The sequence below is a fragment of the Gossypium arboreum genome, chromosome 4, assembly GCF_025698485.1.
Source record: "Gossypium arboreum isolate Shixiya-1 chromosome 4, ASM2569848v2, whole genome shotgun sequence".
Classification (NCBI taxonomy): domain Eukaryota; kingdom Viridiplantae; phylum Streptophyta; class Magnoliopsida; order Malvales; family Malvaceae; genus Gossypium; species Gossypium arboreum.
The window spans coordinates 21,472,239-21,497,546 of NC_069073.1; the positions used below are offsets into that span (position 1 = coordinate 21,472,239).

Consider the following 25,308-nt stretch of genomic DNA (forward strand, 5'->3'; position numbering starts at 1 on the left):
GTGTGACCCAAGTTAATAACCTCCTTAGATTTCACGCGGCCTGGCACACAAACGTGTCTTCAGCTGTGTGGTACAAGTCTGTATGTATGCTCTGTTTTCACACAGCCTGTGACACGGGCGTGTCTGGTAACCGTGTGAGGCACACAGCCTGTTTACACGGGCGTGTTACCTTTTAAAGTTTGAAAATTTTATAAGTTTCTCAAAGTTTGTGAATATTATTTGTTAGTCTGGAACCACTTCTAAGCATGTTTTAAGGTCTCGTAGGACCTTAGAAGGGACAATGTGATTGAGATGAGTGTATTTTGATATTGAAATGCATAAATATATGTGAATAATGTGTATTGATTGGTAATGCCTCGTAACCCTATTTCGGCGATGGATACGGGTTAGGGTGTTACATTCAATTGGTATCAGAGCTACGATTTTATCGATTCTAGGACTAACGTAGCATCTGAGAGTCTAACTATACATGCCATATATATAAACTGCGATAGTGATGATTCTTGACAGTTAAAATATGTTTTGTTATAGCAAATGGATCTTGAACAAGCCATAGTTGACAATGTAGAAAGTAATGCGCCTGCTCCTGCTCAAGGAGCAGCACCGGCCGATTCTAGGCCTATTTGTAGTAGCCAGGGGGGAGAGGCTAAGCAAGCCTTCTTCCAATGATGAGTAAGTGGTTCACGAAGTTCGTTCGAATGAATCCAGCTACTCAACAAGCTCCACCCCGCCTATTCCTCAACAAAATCCAATTGTGCCTTAAGTGTTAGATCCGAGTCGATTGAGTAAGCTGCCAGTGGATAAGATACGTAAACACGGGGCCAAAGAGTTTCAGGCTACAGATGATGATGATGTTGAGAGGGTTGAGTTCTAGCTCGAGAATACAATCAGAGTGTTTGATGAATTATCATGTACTCCTGATGAATGTATCAAATGTGTGGTATCTCTGTTAAGAGACAATGTGTATCATTGGTGGAAAACGTTGATATCAGTAGTTCCAAGGGGACGTGCCACTTGGGAATTCTTTCAATCCGAGTTCCGAAAGAAGTATATAAGCTAGCGATTTCTTGATCAGAAGCATAAAGAGTTTCTAGAATTGAAACAGGGTCGAATGACTGTAACTGAGTACGAAAGAGAATTTGTACGATTAAGCAAGTATGCTCGAGAATATGTCTCCATTAAAGAGATCATGTGTAAATGATTCGTCAATGGATTGAATGAAGATATAAAGCTATTAGTTGGGATTCTAGAAATCAAAGAATTCGTTGTTTTAGTTGAAAGGGCTTGTAAAGCCGAAGATCTCAGCAAAGAAAAGAGAAAAGCTAATTTTGAAGTAAGAGATTCGAGAAAGAGATCAGCTAATAAATCTTATCAGTCTGCATCGAAGAAATTTTGAGACTCGTTTAATCGTTCCAATGCATCTGTGGGGCATTCAAACAGAGATCAAGTGAAACAACAATTGACCTTCAAAGCTACAAGTACTTCGATTGCTAGTGTTGGAAGTGTGAGACCTAACTAACTTGAATGTAAACATTGTGGTAAAAGGCATCCAGATGATTGTAGATTGAATGATCGGGCCTATTTTAAATGTGGATCCTTGGATCATTTTATCCGTGATTGTCCAGAGTTGGTTGAACAAGATACAGTACAGAATGTGAGACCGAGTAACACTTCAGCTAAAGGTAGACCACCTAGAAACACAGGAAATGTGAGTGGTAGTCAGAAAGCGACTAAAGACTCTACTGTGAGGTCAGAGGCGGGAGCAATTGCACGAGCCTACGCTATTCGCACTCACGAAGAAACATCATCTCTAGATGTCATTACCGGTACTTTTACTCTCTATGGTACTAAAGTTATTACATTGATAGATCCAGGATCAACTCATTCGTATATATATGTGAATTTAGTATCCAATAAGACTTTCCTTATAAGGTCTATTGAATTTGTAATTACAGTATTGAACCCCTTAGGTAAATGTGTGTTGGTTGATAAAGTGTGTAAGAACTGTCCGTTGATGATTTGGGATAATTGCTTTCTGGCTGATTTGATGTTGTTACCATTTGACGAGTTTGATATAATCCTGGGTATTGATTGGCTAACATCTCATGATGCTGTTGTGAATTGCAAATGAAAGATGATTGATTTGAGATGTCAGAATAATAAAATTATCCTGATTGTGTCAGATGATCTGAATGGTTTGTCAGCAGTGATTTCATTGATATTGGCTTAGAAATATGTGAGAAAGGGTTGCTAATTGGCTTAGAAATATGTGAGAAAGGGTTGCGAAGCTTACTTGGCTTATGTGTTAGAAATGAAAGTGACTGAAAAGAAAATCGAATCAGTACCAGTTGTGTGTCAATATTTAGATGTGTTTCCTGAAGAGTTACCAGGATTACCACTAATACGAGAGGTTGAGTTTGGCATTGACTTAGTGTCGGGTACAACTCCAATATTAATAGCTCCTTACAGAATGGCTCCGATAGAGTTAAAAGAATTGAAATCTCAATTGCAAGAATTAACCAATAGAAGTTTTACAAGATCAAGTTTCTCGCCTTAGGGTGCTCCTGTGTTTTTTGTGAAAAAGAAAGATGGCACAATGAGAATGTGTATAGACTACAGACAGCTTAACAAAGTGACGATCAAGAATAAATATCCTCTGTCCAGAATAGATGATTTGTTTGATCAGTTAAAATGGGCTACAGTGTTTTCAAAGATAGATTTGAGATCGAGTTATTATCAGTTGCGGGTTAGAGACTCAGATGTGCTGAAGACTGCATTCAAAACAAGGTATGGTCATTATGAATTTTTAGTAATGCATTTTGGATTAACGAATGCACCTGCTATCTTTATGGACTTAATGAATCGGATTTTCAGACCGTACCTAGATCGATTTGTTGTTGTGTTCATTGATGATATATTGATATATTCGAGAGATGAAACTGAGCATGCCGAGCATTTTAGAGTTGTATTGCAAACTCTGTGTGATAAGTTGTTATTTGCAAAGTTCAGAAAATGTGAATTCTATTGTGTGAAGTTAATTTTCTGGGGCATATTATGTCAGCATAGGGATTCGAATCGATCCTAGCAAGATTTCTGCAATAATGGATTGGAAGCCTCCGAGAAATGTGTCTGAAGTCCATAGTTTTCAGGGACTAGCTGACTATTATCGATGATTTGTAAAAGGTTTTTCGATGATTGCAACTCCGTTTACAAGATTTCTTCAGAAAGATGTAAAGTTTGAATGGTCCAAGAAATGTCAGAAAAGATTTGATCAGTTGAAAGCTTTTTTGACTGAAACTCCAATGTTAGTATAGCTAGAATTGGGTAAAGAATTCATGATGCATAGTTGAATGGTCTGGGCTACGTTTTGATGCAGGAAGGCAAAGTTATAGCTTATGCCTCAAGGCAATTGAAGCGTCATGAAAAGAATTACCCGACACACGATTTAGAGTTAGCAGCCATTGTGTTTGCATTGAAGATTTTGCGCCATTATCTGTTTGGTGAGAAATGTCATGGTTATTCATATCACAAGAGTTTGAAATATCTGATGATTCAGAAATATTTGATTTTGCGACAATGAAGATGGTTAGAATTACTAAAAGATTACGAGCTAGTGATTGATTACCATCTGGGAAAAGCTAATGTTGTTGCTGATGCATTAAGCCGAAAATCTTTGTTTGTTTTCAATGCAATGAATACTCAGTTGGCTCTATCTAATGACGACTCGATTGTAGCTGAGTTGAAAGCGAGATCATTGTTTTTACAGCAGATTTGTGAAGTTCAAAAAAATGATATTGAAATGTTAGCAAAATGAGCTCAATGTGATTCGAACCCTAATTCAGAGTTTCAAGTTGATTCTGATGATTGTTTAAGATTCAAAGGCTGAATATGTGTTCTGACAAATTCAGAGTTTATTTGGTTGATTTTGAATTAAGCATATAGTAGTCATCTGTCTGTTCATCAGGGAAGCAAAAAAATGTATAATGATTTGAAACAGCTCTATTGGTGACATGGTATGAAACGTGACATTTCAAATTTTTTTTTAAATGTTTAATTTGTCAGGAAGTTAAAGTTGAGCATCAAGTGTCGTCTAGCTTATTGCAACCGATTATGATTCCTGAATGGAAATGAGATAGAGTGACTATGGATTTTGTTTCGGGTCTGCCCCTATCTCCAAGTAAGAAAGATACGATTTGGGTAGTTGTTGATAGGCTAACTAAATCGGCTCATTTAATTCTGGTACGCACAGACTATTCACTTGATAAGCTTGCTGAGTTATACATTTCTCAGATTGCGAGATTGCACGGAGTACCTATTTCTATTGTTTCAGATAGATATCCGAGATTTACATCTCTTTTCTGGAGAAATTACAAGATACACTAGGTACAAAGCTACACTTTAGCACTGCTTTTCATCCTCAAACAGATGGTTAATCTGAGCGGATTATTCAGATACTTGAGGATATGTTAAGATGTTGCATTCTTGAGTTTGAAGGTTCGTGGGAACGATACCTGCCATTGATTGAATTTTCGTATAACAATAGTTTTCAATCGAGTATTAAAATGGCACCTTACGAAGCTTTATATGGTCGGAAGTGTAGAACATCATTGTACTAGAATGAACTTAGCGAGAATAAGATCCACGGGGTTGATCAGATTAGAGAGATTGAAGAAAAAGTGAAAGTGATCCGTGATAGTTTTAAAACTACATAGGATCGACAGAAATCTTATGCAGACTTGAAACGGAAAGATATTGAGTTTCAGATTGGGGTAGAGTGTTTTTTAAAGTGCCACCATGGAAGAAAATACTTTGATTCGATCGTAAAGGTAAATTGAGTCCGATATTCATCGGGCTGTATGAGATTATCGAGCGAATTGGACCAGTAGCTTATCAGTTAGCATTACCGTTTAAGCTAGAAAATATTCATAATGTGTTTCACGTATCAATGCTTCGACGATACAGGTCTGACCCTTCGCATGTTATTTCCCAGAACAAAGTTGAGATTCAGTTAGATTTTTCGTACAATGAAGAACTTATCCGAATTCTAGCTCGTGAGATCAAAGAGATGAGAAATAAAAGAATAACATTAGTGAAAGTATTATAGCATCGACACTGGGTAGAAGAAGCTACGTGAGAACCCAAGGATGCTATGAGAAAGCAATCCAAACCTATTTGCTGGTAAGATTTTCGGGGACGAAAATCCCTAAGGGGGGAGAGTTATAACAGCCCGATTTTAGCTAAACCGAAATAGTAGTTTCAAAACCACAAATCTGAGTTCGTAAAATTATTTTAATATTATTCTTGGTGTTTACAGCATGTGAATATATATGTGTGAAAATTTCGTAAGCTAATTTTATCGTTTAATAGCTCAATTTGAGAAAAATGACTTAATCGCGTAAAATGCAAAAGTAGCATGCTATATGTTAAAAGTGTCTATTTGCTATGGTTTATTAAATCAAAGGTCCTTATGATGTTATTATACCATTAATAGCTTGATTGAACCATTATGGACGTGTATTAATTAGTTTTCATGTTTATTAATTAAGGTTAAATTTGTAAATTGGTTATTAATGTTAATAAAAATAAAACAAAGTTAAAAATTAGCTTTAATATCATCATCTTTTTCGAATTTGAATAAAAATAAGAAGCTTGAATGTGTTTAGGGTTTCAGCAAGTAATTGGCTTGACTAAGGTATGATTCGAGCTCGGTTTTTAATGATTTCTATGTTTTTGTGTTCGTTGTTTTGAGTGCTAGCTAGCCCATACTCTAATTTCTAAATTTGTTGATGAATTTGTGAGTTGTCATTGATGAATACTTAAGCTTTTTCATGATTTTTTATGAATTATGAAAGCTTGATGATAGATATTAAAGTTTTGTTAAGTGATTTTTGACAAAAATGTCAATTAAGGATTAAATTGAGAGAAGTATAAATTGAGGAGTTAAATTGTGAAATAAATGTGAAATATGGGCTGTTAAGGATCTATAGAGAATTCAGCTAAACATGGGTCATATTGAATTTTGTGAATTTTATGTATTTATGAAATAGGGACTAAATTGAATAAATGTGTAACTTTAGGGGCTAAAGTGCAAGAATGCCCAAATATGTGTTTGTGGACTAAATTGAATGTGTTGATGAATAAAAGGGTTAATTTTAAATGTATATAGATGAAGAATGAAATAAAATGAATTTAGATTAGGGGAAATCCAAAGTTATCGAATAGTCGATCCAGTTCGTTTATTCCGACTACGAGGTAAGTTCACGTGCAAACAAATGTCTTTGAATTGAATTATATATGTTTTATTATCATTGAATTGCTATGAATTTTGAACGAGCAAATACTAGCATGAATCGACGAAGTTACAATATCCGGAAGTCCCATACGAACCTTAGGAATAGTATAGGATACGAATGTCATGACATTAGGTTATCGAGATGTGATTACATGTAAGACCATGTCTAGGACATTGGCATTGTATTGAGATTACGTGTAAGACCATGTCTGAGACATTGGCATCGTTAATCAATTTCGTGTAAGACTCTGTCTGGGACAATGGCATCGATATGTGATAACATGTAAGACCATATCTGGGATATGACATTGTATGAGCTTATGTGATTTCTGAGTATCCTTAACGATTCTGAACAGTTCAACAGGCAAAGTCAAGTTGAGAAAGAGTATGTGAATGAGCTAAGTGACTCAGGTATGTATAAAATTCATATGAGTATAAAAAGTGAAATATTTGATGAACTCGATTAAGATATTGAATATATGTTCAAAGAGAAAGATTTGTGAATTTGAATGTGATTAGTAATGTTTAGCATATTTGAATTGATATGCAAATATTCATGTGTTGACCTTATTTGTATATGGCTAACTAAGCTTTTGAAGCTTACTTTGTGTGTTCTTTCCCTATTTTATAGATTATCGAAGCTAGCTTAGATTCGGGGATCGTCGGGAAACATCATCACACTATCAATCATCTCGTTGGTACTTTTAGAGCTTTGTATATATGGTATATGGCATGTATAGGCTAGTGTCATTATGGTGTGTTTTGAACTTTAAATTTAACCATGTGAGTTGGCTCATAAATGATTTTATTGATGAAGTTGAATTTGACTTATGTTATGAGTTAATATGTGATATATGATGTATATAATGCCCTAAGTGTTGGCTTGTTTGGAATGGATGTATGGATACTCTTTTGGATAGTCATATGTTGTAATATTATTGCTTGGAAGTTGGTATATTTTGGTAGGATTTGAGGATAATGAATTGATATGTTTAAGAAGCATGATTTGGTTGATAAAATGTTGAGAAAATGCATAGAGGAGATAAATGCAATAGTTGGTTTTGATATAATGTTTCAATATGATTTTTGGTCATGGTTTTGAGTATTGAAATGGTTGTGAATAAGATGGCATGTTTTGTGTATTAAATGGCATGTCTTGGTTGCCTTTGAATGTATATAAATGATGCAAGTTGTTTTGATTTAGATGTGCATGATAAAAGGGTGGAAAATTGGCTTTGCAAATAGCCTATTTTTGTCCACACGGGCAGGGACACGGGCGTGTGTCTCAGCCGTATACGACACACGGTCATGTTACACTGTCGTGTGTCCCCTGGGGTACCCTTCAAATTAAAGTTAGTACACCATATAATTTTGACACGGCCTAGACCCACAAGCGTGTCTACTAGCCGTATGTGGCACACGGGCTGGCACATGGGCAAGTGGTTGGCCGTGTGACCCAAGTCAGTAACCCCTTTAGATTTCACACGGCCTGGCACACGAGCATGTCTTTAGTCGTGTGGTAGAAGTCAGTATGTATGCCCTGTTTTCACACAGCCTGTGACACAAGCATGTTTGATAACCGTGTGAACCAGACGGCCTGTTTACATGGGCGTGTGACATTTTAAAGTTTGAAAATTTTATAAGTTTCTCAAAGTTTGTGAATGTTATCGGTTTAGTCTCGAACCACTTTTAAGAATGTTTTAAGGTCTGGTAGGACCTTAGAAAGGAAAATATGATTGAGATGAATGTATCTTGATATTGAAATGCATAAATGTATGTGAATAATGTGTATTGATCGGTAATGCCTCGTAACCCTATTTCAACGATGGATACGGGTTAGGGGTGTTACACTGACCGACAACTTGTGTGAGCAGACCCGTGCGTAGCTCGAGAATGAGCCTTTATGTGTTATGTAATATGAGGGAGCTTTAGCTACGTATGTGGCACTTATGTGCGAGCCTTCCGTGTATCCAATAGTATTCCGAGTGTTCAACAGGTAAATTACCGAGTAACTTGACAGAAGACCCAAGGGGTAAGTCAATGAGAAGAATGAGTAAGAGATTATGTTATGAGTCGATACAGGTATGTATACCGAACTCATGAGTAATGCCTTGGTATGTGATGAACTTATGACAAAGTTGTTTATGTGATGAGTAAGTTTAAGTGATTTGATGAATTAATTATAAATTATGTTCATTATGTTAAGGGTATATTAGATACTTGTTTATATAGCATGTTATTTACATATGAACTTACTAAGCTTTAATGCTTACCCCCCTTCCTTTCCATCTTTTATAGTGTCGCCAAGCTAGCTCAGGGATCGAAGGACGTCGAAGACTTGATCACACTATCAATTGGACATTTTTGTAACAGCCCGATTTAGGGCCTAGTCAGAATAGTGGTCTCAAGACCACAAATTCAATGTTAGGAAAATTATTTTATTATTATTTTGATGTATTAGCATGTTTTTAGAAGTACGTGAAAAATTTAGTAAGTCAATTTTAGCGTTTAGAAGCCTAATTGAGAAAAAAGACTAAACCACATAAAGTGCAAAAGTCTTAAATTGATAGTTAAGGGTGTTAAATTGCCATGAAACCTAAATTGAGGGTCTTTAAAGGGCAAATAGACCTTAGGAAGGATGCTAACCGGCCATAGGGGACATAAGAAAGAGAAATGGTCAAAATTTGGTGGGTTGGTGACCAATTTTGACTAAAATAAAAATAAAAGAAGGAGAAAAAGATATTGTCTTTTCCTCTTCTTCTTCATCACCGAAAAATGCAGCCATTAGAGGGTTTTTGAGCATCAAAATCTTCAGCCACTTAGTCTCTGTACAAGTAAGTGATTTTAATGAGTTTTCTTGATGATTTTAATTTTTGAGACCCTTGTGTCATGAGCTTTCTAATAAGGGTACTATTTTGAAAAATGATTAAGAGTTTGGGGTTTTTCCATGAAAGGATTTGTGATGTTCGCTGAGTTTTTATGGAAGAAAATGAGTCTTAGGTGTCTTATAAACAACTTTTGTGAAAGGTGTTAGCATGAAAACACCCAAAAGGGCTATATTGCATAAGTTGTAAAATAGATGTTAAGTATGTGAAATAGTGGGAATTTGGAGTTTCTATAAGATTAAAAAGGGTTCGGCTAAGCTTAAGATGTGAAGAAATTCGATAAAAATCGATTTTTGGACCTAAGGGTAAAATGGTCATTTTGTAAAAGTCTAGGGGCAAAATGGTAATTTTGCCAAAATATAGGTTATTGAATAACTAGATCGATAAAGTGATTAAATTTGTGAATTTTTTTTATTATAGATCAAGAAATACCGAATCCGAACCTAGACTGAGAGAAAGCCAAGCAAATCGACTAGTTGCCACATTTTGTAATCCGAGGTAAGTTGTATGTAAATAATACAACTATATCACTAATGTATATGTGTTGAATTGTATTTGAATTAATATAGCATGAATTGCTCAATTTTGAAATTGAGAAAGTATGTTGATAATAGAGATAGTAGAGTTCCCGTTCAAACCTAAGAAATATATCGGATATTCATGCCATGACATATGGGTTATTGTGGGCTAGTGTAAGACATGTCTGGGACATGCATCAGCCATATTATGAGAGCCAGTGTAAGACCATGTCTGGGACATGGCATCGGCATCGGCATCGGCATCGGCATCGAGACGAGTGCTAGTGTAAGACATGTCTGGGACATGCATCGGCCTAGAGAAGTAAGCCAGTGTAAGACATGTTTGGGACATGAATCGGCTACGAGATGATAGTCAGTATAGGGCCATGTCTAGGACATGGCATCGACATGAGATATGAGCTAGTGTAAGACCGTGTCTGGAACATGGCACCGGCACCTTACCTACATTTGAGGCTTAATGAATATTCGGTAGTGTTCTGAATGGTTCAACGGTGAGTATTATGACTTTAAGTTAATGAGCATGGTATGATCGTGTTGTGAGTGGTACAGGTACCTATTTGAAATGTATGAGATATAAGCTCGATATATGCCATGAGATTTATATGGATAGTGATGAGTTATACTTGCGCCTACTTTTGTGTTATGAGCATGTTAATGAATGGTAAAATTGTTGTTGTATATTTATTTATATGCAACTTACTAAGCTTTATGCTTACTCCCTCTTCTTTCCTTTTTCTTATAGTGCCGCCTACCTAGCTCAAGGATCAACAGAAGTCAGAGATATCGATCACACTATCAATCGAAGCATTCGGTATAGTTTGATTTATATTTTTGAGTATGCCATGTATAGGGAACTAGACTTATGTTTTGTGTTAATATTAACTTGGCGAAATGTGTTGGCTTGCGATAAATCCCTCATTTTGTATTAAGGCTCAAATGATGGCTAATGTTCATTTTAATTTGTATAGAATGAAGTTATTTTCATGGTTGAGTAAAATGAGTGAATGGAATTTTTTCTATTGTAGATGATTTAGTTGCTTGAGATAGTCTTATATTGAATTTGGTGGTTATTGCGTAGGTTGTGTAAGTAATGCTGGCAAAGAGGCTTGGTAAATAGCCTTATATTGTCCACACGGGTAGACACACGGGCGTGTGTCTAGACCATGTGTGACACCCGGCCAGCCCCATGGGCATGTTGTCCAGCCGTGTGTCCCTGGCACATAAAAAAATTTCAAGTCAGTATGCATGATAGTAAACACACTGGTAGAGACACAGCCATGTGTCTCAGCCGTGTAGGGAACACGGCCTAGCACACAGGCATGTGCCTTGGCCATGTGACATTTTGGATTTGCTGACATCAGAAACAGAATGTCCATGTTTTTGCACACGAGATAGGACACGGGCATGTCATGGCCATGTAAAGGAAATGGGCCAGGGACATGGGCGTGTGTCAGGCCGTGTGAAAACCCCTGTAGGTGTGCATTTAGAATTAATTCCACACTGGTAAAAGACACGGGCGTGTCATTGTTTTGCTTAGTCCGTGTGAGACACATGGGCCATTAGAATGACCAGGTCAAAATGGTCACACGGGCATGTCGCCCTTCCATACGGGCATGTGCCCCTAGGTTAAGTGTCAATTTTCTATAGTTTGCTTAAGGGCCCGGGTTGATCCCGAATAGTTTCCTATGGTCGATTTGGGGATCGTAAGCCCATGACAATAAGCTTAAAGTAGAAATTTAAAAAGTTTTAAATTGAGCAGAGTTTTGGTGACTCGGAATTGTTTGTTAGCATTAGTTTAAAGTTAGGTAATACCTCGTATTCCGTCTCAGCGAAGGGTTCGGGCGTGGGGTGTTACAATTTGGGTATAGTTAGTCTCGACATTTTGAGTGTGGCATGTCTAGGGGACTTTGTCTCTTTGTTATGTGTCATATTGATTAGCTAAATGAATTGGCTCATGATGGTATTATGATTTATTTTGTATATGGCCATGAGATGTGGCTTATATTTGCTTCTCAGGTTGTAACCCTAATTATTTATGCATGCATGCAATGTGTTTATGCTTTGTGATGTGGTTGGTGGTTGCTTGTTGGTAATGGATGTGATAAATGGCACATATGCTTAATGAATGAAATGGGGCTAAAAGGTATGACCATGTTCATGGTATAATTAAGTAGGTTGAAGGTAGGTTTATAAGGATGAATGAATATGAAATTGGTATGGAATGCCATATGAAAGCATGATGGTTTGAGCATGTGATATGTTGACATTACAAAGTCATGGAATAATCATGATTGTGAGTATTTGAATGACTAAATATGCTATGTTGCATACCATCAAAAATGTATAAGTGAGTGAGTATTTAAGGGTGGCAAATGGCTTGGAAATTAGCCTAGAATTTGTCCACACGGGTAGACACACGGGCATATGTTTAGATCGTGTGCGACACACGGTCTGCCCCATAGGCGTGTGATTTAGTTGTGTGTCCTCTGCACCCTAATTAGGCAAAACAGTATGCCCAGTAGTAAACACATGGGCAAAGACACGATCATATGTCTCAGCCCTGTGATAGACACAGCCTCAAGACATGGGCATGTGCCTGCGTCGTGTGAAGTCTGCACTTAATTCTTGGAATTTAATTCGCCACACAGCCTAAGCACACGGGCATGTGACCCTAATTGTGCTGATGACATCATAAACAGATAGTTACATGGGCTGATGACATGAGCGTGTCCCAAGCCACACTGGTGTGTGTGACTACACGACCTACCCGCACGGACGTGTGACCCTGTTTCATGAAAATTTCTCTAAGTGATCCCAAAGTTTTCTAAAGTCCTCGAATTAGTCCTAAACTGTCCTCAGATTAGTCCCAAACTACTCCCGATGTATGTTTTGGGATTCGTAGGCCCATATAAGGGACAATTTGCATATGTATGAATGAATTTAATTTAAATAAAATTTTATGGCCCAGTTTTGTATGTTTGCTTGTGTATAAGTCCGGTAATGCCTCGTATCCTGTCCCGGTGTCGGACCCAGGTAAGGGGTGTTACAATATGTTAGCATAATTTAGGGATTTCTACAAATCAAGATACTAAGTGAAGAAATTGTTTAATTTAGATTGATAATGACAGATGAAATTTAGGTGGATTCTTTTTTTGGTATTGTCTCGCTTCTTGGTTGTTAATTGTTTATTTTCCTGATTTGTTCTTTGTCATGTTCTTTAATTAATTAGTTTAGTTAATTTTAGTTTTAATCAATCACTCCAATTTTTTAGTTAAATAATAAAAAGACAGTAATTACTACTACTTTTTGTCCTCGTGGGAACAATATCTTTACTCACCGTAGTTATACTATTAATTGATAGGTGCACTTGCCTTTTTTAGGTTTTTAGTTGGTTTACGATTGCATCAATACTCCCTTGAACCATATCCAGATTTAGTAGTGCATATTCCATTAGAGTTCTTTTGTTACGCGCCATATTAATGTTTGTGAGTAGCTATGCTGGTGGTGGATCTTTTAAGTTGTTATTTTTAGCTTTGTCGAATAATGAATTTTCTCGTGGTGGTAAATTACCTGCAGCAGCTGGTTGGTTCTACATTTGTTGTTGCTGTCGAAGATTTCTACTAATTATTCTTTTTGGGTCTGTGATTGACTCTATAGGTATTCCCCTACTACGAGTTATATACTAAATCCAAAAAGAAGAAATTAGTAAATATAAGAAAATAAAATCATATCTATAATTTAAGAACTTCTTAATTATTCTATCAATATGCAAAAATAAAAATTAAACTAGTGGCATTGCCTCCCCGGTAACGGTGACAACAACTTGATCGTCTCTTGATGTACCAACGTCCAGAGTACAAATCCTACACAAAATATATGAAGAAGCGATGTTTGCAACTATACGGGTCAAGTTGCAATATAGTTGCAATGGAATAGATGAGTACTCCGAGGATCGTACCCAAGGGAGGCAATCACTAAATTAACTCTAACCTAAGTATAAATAGATCTAATTAGTACTTTAGATGAATTATATTATGATTAAATAAAAAGAAAGCTTTTTAGTATTCTTAAATACTAAAAATAAACAGAAATAAATAAATAAATAATGAGAAATCATATAGTAAATTTATCAAATCTGAGCATAGATGATTAGCTTGCTTCGATAGTCATAATCAACTATCGCTTTAGGTTTTCTTTTTCAATTAACGAGTCGATATCTCAACAGGATCTTCCGATCTTCCACTAAAATGATGAGTCAGCAAAAGCTACTTATCTCTCGACCTCATAGTCTAGACCGGTTCAAGGTTAAGGTGTTCACAGATAGGACATACCAATTTTGGGTTAGTTCCCACCTTTATGGCTTCCTAGGGTTGTAAGGCCTAGGGTTTAAGTTCTTTCTTTCCTAAATTGTTGGCCAGCTAAGAGAACCCTATAAAACAGTTAATTAATCATACATCCACTAGCTAATCCCCCACAGGAGGATTTGTTCCTCATAGATCTCATAAACAATATAGACTTGATATATAGAATAGGCATGAGCAATAATTCAAGAATATAAGGTTTAGAAGAAGCCTGATTTGTATTAGAATTGAATGTTGAATTCTCACAGAGGTTGATCACATTTCACAAATATGATTTCTTCCACAAAACAAAGAACAAAAACTGAAATAAACCTAAAGCCTAGGAAAAGAGAAAAACTGAAGACTAAAAATAGGAAGAAAATTATACAATATCAAAATTTTCCATAACATATGTTAAATGAGCCTATTTATAGACTTTAGAGTGGTCATCATTCTTAACCCTAGGTCAACTTCTTTTCTCGTTCTTAATGTTTGATTGTACGGACTAAAACACCCCTTACTCGTAATTATTTCCCATACAGAGGTGATGTCGCGACACATCAAGGGCAGTATGCTTCATCTTTAAGGTGTCTGTAGGGGTGTGTCGCGACATCCCTAAGCTGTGTTGCGACACTGAAGGCTGTCTTGAAATTCCTCTATTTTGCTTCCTATTTTGGGACATCCAACTCTATGTGTTGCAACATAATGACTAGTATGGAGTTAACACACCTTTTAGTGGTCTCTTGTAATCTCACAAAGTATATTAGCTCACCCTTAGGCCTCATTCGGCCTCTAAGGTGAATAAAAGACTCAAATTACACATTTTATTAGATGTAATTAAAATTGCGAAAACATAACCAAAATGCTTGTGTTCAGGCTCCTAAAGTGAGAAAACTAGTTTAATTTGCTACACCGAATGACGACAAATCAATTATGCATCTCTTTCTATAACTTGGAATAGTGGTACAAGTTTGTGCGCATTCGATTTTTACGTGTTGAATGTCGAACCTCATGATTTTCATCTCATTTTCAATCCGGCCCAAGCGTTGACCACAACCAATGTGGTCGTTACCCATAGATCTCTCTTAAGATCTATGCAAAGGCGATGGCTGATATAGAGGGTTTTGTCAATTTAGACTTGAGTTTTCGCTACCTTGGTTGCCTCCCCACCTTAGATTCGAATGGCCTTTCCAACCAGGGTTATACATATTTGAATAGGGATTTCCACCCTTATTACCCAAATAATTCACTTCCTCTGATTGGGTCTACGAATACGATGTGTAGCTTCGAATGGCATCATTCATTGATGGCTTAACATTGGTCTTTAGATGATGTAATTTCTCCAAAATTTGTTTATATTTGTCATTTTCCTTGACCACTTTAGCCATTGATAGCCTTTGGCTATAAGAAAAGCACTAGTTATTCCACATGTATGAGTTCATCATCATGTCCTCGATCAATTGACAGGCTTACTCGTAGGTATTGTTCATGAAGATATGGTTATATGTTAAACTCACCTTCTTGATATGTAATTTGTTATGTTTAGGCAAAATTTGCCAAGCTAAGTAGCTTGTTGCATTAAATTGAAAAATGAGGTAAGTTTTTGTTTAATGCCTATAAACTTACTAAGAATTCAATATGCTTACCCTATTGCCTCCCTTTCCTTATAGATTTTCACCTTGTGGAACTTGTCAACTAGATCATCTTAAAGCTCACACTATCTCCTTTGCGAATAGGTAGGTTTTTTTTATTTAAAGTCCAAAATTGTGGCATGTATATAGGTGTTATGTATTTGTTAACCTTTCCAATGCTTGATTTTGGAAATGTTAATGCCATGTTAAAATGGTATGTTTTGGTAAATGGTTTGTAAAATGTATGTGGCATTTGAAATGGCATATTTGAATATGGAATTGGTATTGACATAGTTAGTATTTGGATAGTTTTTGACATGTATGCATTGTTAATGGAATGATGTATTTAATGGTTGAATAGGTGGTATAAGTTGGTATGAGTTTGAATGTGGTTATTTGCATTTGTTTTGGTATATGTTTGAAGTGTTATGGTGCAGGAAAAGTTAGGTATTTGTGCACAAAATGTTGAGATAGTGTGAAAGTATTGAAATAGATACCAAAGTATGCATTTTTCTAAAAATAGGGACTTAGTGGTCTGTTTCTAGTATTACAATACCCTATTTTTGATGTTACTATATCCACCCCATTTAATTTTGGAAGCTTTGCAATTCGGTCCTCAAGTTAAGTAGTTTGACTATTGTCTTTGAAATCGCGATACCCACCGCATATATTTTGAAGTTTAGTTATGTTTTGTAAATTTTAAGTTTAGTCCTAGTTCAACCCCGGGACAATATTGAACTTTCGTAAGCTCGATTAAGACCCGAAAATGATTTTTTATTATATTTTAAATTGGATTAACATTTGGTTACATGTATAAATACTTTTATGTTGATTGATTGACATGTCGTTGCTCCGGCGATCGAGTCGTGTAAGGGGTGTTACGCATTAGGTAATCAATGAGCCAATATTTGTTTACATTTTGCTTTGCATGCAAAAATCATTAGGGACATATACAAATGATATTAATGTATAATGGAATTTTATTTAAACCAATCTATTCAAAAAATTACAAGTATAAATTGACGAATATGCTGAACTTAGGGCACTAGATCTTAACAATAATTTCCCCATATATGCTCAGCTCAGTTGGCAGCCTTAGATCTGGACCCAATTTGTATGCTCTGCCATCCAATATCGATCTTTCCCCCTCAGATCTATCCTCCAAAGTCGATTGATGTTCTAGGCATCTCTTGGAATATATTAGATGAGCTCGAACTATCGTTTCACCCAAATAAGGTGTCGCCACTCCACAATGTGGAAAGAAGTGATTGCTATTTGCACTCTGGATAACACATTATATTGTAAAACAATCATCAATAAGGTGGCAACACCTCATTCTCCAGGTATAACATCAATTGGAACTATAAAAATATACAATTATTGATTATTTGTTAACATATATATTGAATTTCATTGAATGTCAATACAACATCAACATACATTCTCATCGACTTGTTGATCGATTTCTCAATGCATCCATATCAAGTCTCTCCTATAGTAGGTGTGGTCCAACCAATCGCTAAACTTGTTCCAATATTGAATAAAATTGGGAAAGGATTTAACTGGTTGTACTAAAACACATATTAAGATATTTTATCGTATGATATTTTTACCTTCTAATAAGAGAGAACTCCCACGTCTAGTAAGAGATGGGCATTAACCACAATGTTTGTATCTAAAACTATGTTTGCAATAGCAAGCAAAATCCGTTTACTTTGTTGATTAGTTTATGGACTACCTTATATAAATAAGCCAAGGTAGTAGAACCCCAACTGACCAGTCTCTCGACCGCCTTAAAATTGTTTGGTAGAGGAAAATACATTAAATGGAATTTATTGCAAGACTTGTCTGGAAACAACATCCCTCCAACCATCCAAAGCATCAAAGTCTTGGTATATCAATCTATCTCCTCCATGGTTACGTGTGAAAGAGGGGTCAGTTTGACAAGGTTATTCAACCATGTGCACTTCATTCGGCACCTATCTAAATTCTTCTATAGTATCTCCCTCGACAACATAGCACCCAACAATCAACAACACTCGTACATTGTGTTGATGCCACTAAGTTTGGTCACCCCATCCTTGTCGATAAGAAGGTCGGTTATTAAAATGACATCTTTAAGACTAATGATTGCTTCCTTACATGGAAATGGAAACTAAATGTCTATAGCCTACATCTTTCCATCGAGGCAGCCACCAACTCCGAATTGATATTGAACTTCACCGTCGAAATTGCCACATGTAAACTGTCATCCCTCAAGTGTTCTACTATCCAACCATTGGGCTTTGAGAATCTTAAATTATGTCGAATTTGAAGAACTCGATCTTGCGGATGTTGAAAATAGCACAAAAAGAATACTATTAAATTTTGAAAAATCTTAAAAATATTTCTACGCAAATTAAAAATTAAAACAATTTTTTTGGCCATCAAACAAAATTTAGTTGAACACTTTACCATATTAACGACTTAGTTGGCAATGTGTTCGACTATTTTTCCTATAGAAAAATTGTAAGAAATAACAAGTTTGTTGGAGAGTCCAAGTGTGCAGATATTTAAAAAAAAAAAAACTTATTTTAAGATATAATTTCTGGCACATATAATAAATAATATAGAATTCCATAATAATAAGTGAATGAAAAAAAGGGATTAATATCATATGATGATTGTGAAAGGACCCCATTAATGGCATGACATAACATGTAACAACCTTCCTTCTACTCAGACTCTAATCAATTATCAAACCCAGGTTTTGACTCTCTCCTCTAAGCTATCCCACCTTCCACACTTATATTATATTTACCATTCCTTTTCTTTATGAATATCAATTAATTAATTTAAAGGCCAAAAGAAGAAATACAATGAATTTGCAGGAGAGTGGTTGCTTTGATCCCCAGTACTCCATGACACATTGGCATGCACTCATGGTCATGGGGGGGCTGTCTAGCCCTGATGGCACTACCACCCAAACTCACGACATTTTGGAAGACAATCTCAATCTCTCTTCTTACAACCATCACCAGCTTGAAGAAGAAGATGCCTCCACCGCTGTTCAAATGGAAATCCAACAGCATCATTTGCTTGACACCACCACCACCAATTCCCATTTCATCCCTCCGGAGCTTTCCTATGAACAATCCAACCAGGATGCGGCTGACCACCAAAGTTTCAATATGTTGCTATCTTCTTCATCCCCAAAAGCTGCTTACCCTCCCACACCTGACCTTCTCAACCTTTTCCATTTACCACCTAAATGCTCTTTTCTCCCCAATTCCTCCATTTCCTTCGAAAGCGCCTCTGCCTCCTCTGTTGTCTGTGACCCACTTTTCCATCTTAACCTCACTCCTCAGCCTCCTGTCTTCAGGGAGTTGCTGCAATCTCTGCCGCATGGATACACCTTGCCAGCTGATGAGAAAGAGCTTTATCATGATGGGGACAATGGGATTCTCGAGTTCACTAGGGACATCTCTATGGTTGCCCATTCCAAAGGCAGAGATAAAGCTGGCAAAACCACCAAACACTTTGCAACGGAGAGAGAAAGGAGAGTTCATCTCAATGACAAGTTCCAGGCTTTGAGGACAATGGTCCCTAGCCCCACTAAGGTACGTACATTTAACCACTTTTATAACTTGTCTTTCTTTCTTCAATGATAAGGACTAAAAAAAAATTTCATCCTTTTGGTGCTTTTTATGTTTGTTTGGCGTTGGGAAACACATTTTCATCGCTTACAACCAAGAATGATAGGGCGTCTATAGTAGGAGATGCTATAGATTACATCAAAGAGCTTCTTAGAACTGTTCGTGAGCTTAAATTAGTGGTGGAGAAAAAGAGGTGCGGCCAAGACAGAAGCAAGAGGCTTAAGACCGAAGAGACAGCTACTGCTGCTGATGCAGGGGATGGCGAGTGCAAGCTTCTAGGTCTAGGTGATCCAGACCAATGCTATAACACTTGCTTGAGGAGCTCTTGGCTTCAGAGGAAGTCCAAGAATTCTGAGGTTGATGTACGCGTTATTGATGATGAAGTTACAATCAAACTTGTTCAAAGAAAGAAGATCAACTGCTTGCTGTTTGTGTCCAGACTCCTCGATGAGCTTCAGTTGGATCTCCACCATGTTGCCGGTGGCAACATTGGTGACTACTACAGCTTTCTCTTCAACACCAAGGTAATTACTACCTTATTATATTGCTTTTGACATTTTGAACATATTAGTATTTTTACAGTAATTAATTCCACTTGATGCAGATATATGAAGGCTCTTCTGTTTATGCAAGTGCCATAGCCAACAACCTCATTAATGTGGTGGATAAGCAGGATGCAGCTGCTGCTCCACCAACCAGTAGCACTTGTCTCTAGTTTTTCAGTGAAGGAAGAGTTTCATATTTATGTCTATGTTTTCTAGGGAAATGAAGTAGCTTCAATTGTTCGGTTATCATCACATATTACTTTGATTATTACTATTAAGGATTTGATAATGCTATTTTATTGTCAGCAATCAGCAGCACTGAAAAATATATATGCAGTGGATGTGGTTATATTAGTAACGAAATTTGTTGTGATGGCTACTGCTTAGTTTCCTTTCCTCCGACATGGATTATTACACTTAGGATCTTCGCTTGAGAAATTAACAGAAAGAAATAAAACACGAGATAAATATTAGACAAACTTTAATCTAAACTATCTAATCTGTGTAAGCAACCAGTTGTAGAAGTGAGGATGTTTATCATTGATGTATTAAAATTGGGTCTCTTTGTTTTTGGGTTTCTGAGTTTCATTCAAATGAAATGCCATTGGGTGGTGAAGTGGATGCTAGTGGCGATTTTTTCCCCTGCAGTACCTTCAGAATTGCAGAGGTGCCTGCAAGCAACAGATATTACTGAATTTGACTGATAACTGAACATGCAGGTGTATGGGTTAACAATGAGAAGAACCATGACAAGCTGTGATGGAGTTGAACAAAGAATTTTGCTTTGTTACTTGATTATAAAATTTGGTTTTTAATTTTTTTCATATGCATTCTTGGGCTTTTACCCCCAAAAATGCATTATTGGGCTGTTTTTCCTCCCAATGAACTACAGATCAACATGATAGACGGAAAGTACTGATCCACTTGAAAGCTGGTTGCAAATTGCATCATCGTCCTTATAGGAGTGGATTTAGGTAGGTGATCCATTTTATTCTCGGATTACAATGAGATGACTTTTCAAATCTACACATAGTGTCATCATAACCCAAAGAAGATTTTTACTGTATAGTTTACCTAGACTGTTAATAAGTGAACCAAATATCCTCCTACAAGTATGGGTTGCCCCGTTTAGTGAAAATTTGGTATTTTCAGGTCGGTCCAATGAACCAGGCACCATTTTAAGATCGCGTAAGAACTGAAAACACCAAGAACCAAAGCCGAATGCTTTCCCTTTACAGTTCATTGAGTCCTCAATGATCATTGAAAGTAGGACTGAGTCTTACATGCTACTCCTATTCCATTGACTACTTGATTGGGATATGTCCATCATGTATCAATCTTTGTTCCTTGGCCTAATTCTTGGGTTCTGATTGATGACAACTGGAGTTGTTTTTTGTTTCTTACAAAATTAGATTATTATAGTTGTAGTTCCAAGATTATTTCTGATCACTACTTCACTACCCTAGTTGTCAATGAAATGTTTGATTGTAAATGATTTTTTTTTCTACCTTTAAACTAGATTTTCAAGGAGCATGTGGGACTGTCACTGTAGATGGCTATATCAAAGTCAGATATATTTTTATGCAAACACAATTAAGAGTGAGCATTCAATCGAATCGAATTAAATCGAATGAAAAATTTTAAGTTAATCGAGTTGACGAATCATATTTTATCATCCTAATTTGATTTGAAATTTTCTCGAATCGAGTCGAGTGAGATGAAATTCGAATCGAATCGAATCGAATATATTTGTTTGAGTTAAATTTTAAAAAATAATTTTGAGTCATTGTAACCAATGTCACTCATCGTAATAAAATTTTTTCACCGTAATTAATTTTTTTATTAACTTTCATCACCTCATAATTTATTTATTAATATTTTATATACTGGGTTAGTTTCTTTGCTTACTTAGTTGTTTCAATTATCTTCATATTCTTGTCACTATATATTTTGGAATTAAAAATATATTAAATATAAAAATTTGATTTTTAATAAAAGTTATTTTAAAGATAAAATGTGAAATTGATACCAATATAAATTTTAACACGAATATTTTATGACATCATTAATAATTCAATTTTAATATAAATATTCAATATGACTAAACAATTCAATAATATAAATAATATAAAATTTGAAATTTAATTTAATAATATAAATAGCAGATATAAATAAAATTATTACTATTTATGTTTAGGAAATTTTTAGATAATTTTGACTTTTTATTTGAGAGTAAAGAGTGAGAAATAAAAGTTTAGGGAAAATAAAAAGTTTTGGAAAGTAAAAGTTTGAGGGAAAGTAAATAAATGAGTAAAATTTTGGAGGGAAAATATTTAAAAAAAAAATAGGGGGATGAGTTTGGGTATATGAGGGGTGGGATGAAAAGGAAGTAAAAGTTTTAGGCGGAAAGTGGGAGGGAGTAAAAATTTAGGAGGAAAATAAAAATTTTTGAGGATTTTTTATAGTAAAATTTTAAGGAAAAATAAATGGGAGAGTAAAATTTTTGTGAGAAATGAATTTTGGGTAGATGGGGGTAAGGATGAACAAAATTCGATTCGACTCGAAAAAAACTCGAATTTCGAGTTAAACGAATCGAATTACTCGAGTTAATCGAGTTATTATGTCAACTCTAATTTTTTTCGAATTTCGAATTCGAATCGAGTTGAGTTGAGTTTTCAAATTCGAATAACTCGAATAATTCGAATATCAAACTATAATATTTTACATTTTTACCCTAAACTCCCAAACCCTTTTACTTTTCTCTCAAAATTTTTACTCCTTTTCATTTTTTCCCCAAAACTTTTACTCCCCTCCCATCCCAACCCCCCAATCTACTCAAAATCCATTTCTCACCAAAATTTTACTCTCCCATTTATTTTTTTCTCTAAATTTTACTCTCGAAAACCTTCAATACTTTTTATTTTTCTCCAAAATTTTTACTCCCTCCGACTTTCCCCCTAAAACTTTTACTCCATTCTCATCCTACCTCCCATCTACCCCAAACCTATCCCCCTCCCCCAAAATTTTTTTAATATTTTCCCTCCAAAATTTTACTCTCCTATTTACTTTCCCTCAAACTTTTATTCTCCAAAATTTTTTATTTTCCTCTTAAACTTTTACTTCTCACCTTTTACTCTCAAATAAAAATTAAAATTATAAAAAAATCACTAAATATAAATAGTAATAATTTTATTTATATATACTATTTATATTATTAAATTAAATCTCACATTTTATATTATTTATATTATTAAATTGTTTAGTCATATTGAATATTTATAGTAAAATTGAATTATTAATTATGCTATAAAATATTCGTGCTAAAATTTTATATGAGTATCAATTTCACATTTTATCTTTAAAATAATTTTTATTAAAAATCATATTTTTACATCTAATATATTTTTAATTCCAAAATATATAGTGACAAGAATCAAGATAATTGAAACAATTAAGCAAGCAAAGAAGCTAACTCGTATATAAAAGATTAATAAATAAATGATGAGGTGATGAAAGTTAATAAAAAATTTGATTAAGGTTGACAAATTTTATTATGATAGGTGACAGTAGTTACAAGGACTCAAAATTATTTTTTAAAATTTAACTCGAACAAATATATTGAATTCCATTCGATTTGAATTCCATCTCACTCGACTCGATTCGAGACAATTTCAAATCAAATTAGGATGATAAAATATGATTCGTCAACTCGATTAACTCGAAAGTTTTTCATTTGATTCGATTCGATTCAATCGAACGCTCATCCCTAGATAGGAGATTGAGATAAGAGGGGAATAAAAGTTTTAGGGAGAAAGTGAGAAACTATAAAAGTTTTGAGGTAAAAATAAAAAAGTTTGAGAGTTTGGGGTAAAAATGTAAAATATTCTAGTTTGATATTCGGATTATTCGAGTTATTCGAATTCGAAAACTCAACTCGATTCAAACTCGAAATTCGAAAAAAAATTCGAGTTGACTCAAATAACTCAATTAACTCGAATAACTCGATTCGTTTAACTCAAAATTTAAATTTTTTTCAATTTTTTCGAGTTGAATCGAATTTTACTCACCCCTAAACACAACTTTATTCCAAGGTAAACATACTTGGTATCACTCTAGTTTTGAAGTTTATATGACGATCCAAATCAAGCAAGGGAAGTCCAAGCATGATGGGAATCTTGATACATCTTAAAAATCATGTTGTTAGGACTAATTTCACTATGATTTCTTTCTTTCTTCTTTTGGAAAGGAATCCCTTGTGAATGGCTATACAGCATCAACTGCAGTAATGAATGACGTATCTAGTATCTTACTTTTCATCTATGACACCCCCCCCCAAAAAAAAAAAATCACATGCATACTCTTTGTGGTCAGTCTCTTTTGCCAAAGGACCTAAGTGTTCCACAGGAAACTGGAGCTTTCCTTTTTCAAGTGGTTCGGTAGTATTTTTGAGTGGTTTCAGAAAAGGAGGCAGATATTCTGGACCATTGCGGTTTTGCAGCACAGTAATTGAATAAAGAATCAACTGTGGCAGAGGCAACCATTTAGTCCATTGCTACAATGTCTCTGACATCAGATGCCAGATTCTCCTGAACAGCAAGATCTTTTCCTTTTCGGCTGATGTGAAACGAATAAAGTTCAAGAGAACCAGGAAGATCCATTAGTCACAGTAATTAAGTTTTCCCAAGAGTGAAAGCCATATTGAGGTACCTTTAAAATACTCCATTAGGTGCTTTATATGCAGTTTTTACTGAACACAGGGGAGAAACCATGAATGCAAGAAGTCAAGAAAAACTATTGGGCCAAATCAGCTTCTTCTTCAGTTAAGTGGCTGCTAGTAAATCCTCCCATTTGAATTTAGTCATTTTATCTCCTCCGAAACCAAAAAAGAAACCCTTCGATGTCAAGCCAGAAGCTATGTTTCAAATATAGTTTCTAAGTGATATAATGTCACGTATTTGATTATACCTATTCTCAAAATCTTTATGTATTCTGGGCTTTGTATATTGTGCTAGTTCTATATCTTGCTTCACTTAATCGATATCTTCCCCTTTATTGCTGATTGCAAGGAATTATTAGAGCATGGCAACAAACTAATACGACGAAGAAATTAATCTTTCAACAGGGCTACCATGCTCAAAATGATGTGGAAGTTAGCATAAAAGAGAAAAATGATTGGGAAGATGTAGCATCTGAGTTCCAGAGAAGAAAGTCTGTAGGTCTCTTTGGTGGTTCAGATTTCAGGACCTAGCTGCATGATCAAGGCATTCGGCCCAGATTCACAATCATTGATTCTCAAACTACTAATAAATTCTCATTTGTTATGCGCGTTCATCAAGGCACGGTTTGGCATGTTATGGCATTGGCACCAAATCTCAACAAGTTAGATGCTCAATGTTTCTGCGGTTGGAGGTAGTAGTACTTTACTCGAATTTCCTCATCAG

The 25,308-nt window shown here is 35.5% G+C and overlaps 1 protein-coding gene across 1 annotated transcript; it reads left to right on the forward strand.

Moving 5' to 3' along the window:
• Nucleotides 1-18,388: 18,388 nt before the first annotated feature.
• On the forward strand, nt 18,389-20,230 carry LOC108459996 (transcription factor bHLH91-like). Its single transcript, XM_017759382.2, has 3 exons — nt 18,389-19,286; nt 19,421-19,846; nt 19,927-20,230. Exons 1-3 carry the CDS (start codon nt 18,546-18,548, stop codon nt 20,035-20,037), a joined length of 1,278 nt encoding a protein of 425 aa, XP_017614871.1. The 5' UTR covers nt 18,389-18,545; the 3' UTR covers nt 20,038-20,230.
• Nucleotides 20,231-25,308: the final 5,078 nt, after the last annotated feature.

What these genes read in the sequence shown, in the direction of transcription:
- LOC108459996 (XM_017759382.2), top strand. Translation starts at nt 18,546, where the DNA reads ATGAATTTGCAGGAGAGTGGTTGCTTTGATCCCCAGTACTCCATGACA. An exon ending in TGGTCCCTAGCCCCACTAAG is followed by an intron (nt 19,287 to 19,420) that starts GTACGTACATTT and finishes CTTACAACCAAG; the next exon opens with AATGATAGGGCGTCTATAGT. An exon ending in GCTTTCTCTTCAACACCAAG is followed by an intron (nt 19,847 to 19,926) that starts GTAATTACTACC and finishes CACTTGATGCAG; the next exon opens with ATATATGAAGGCTCTTCTGT.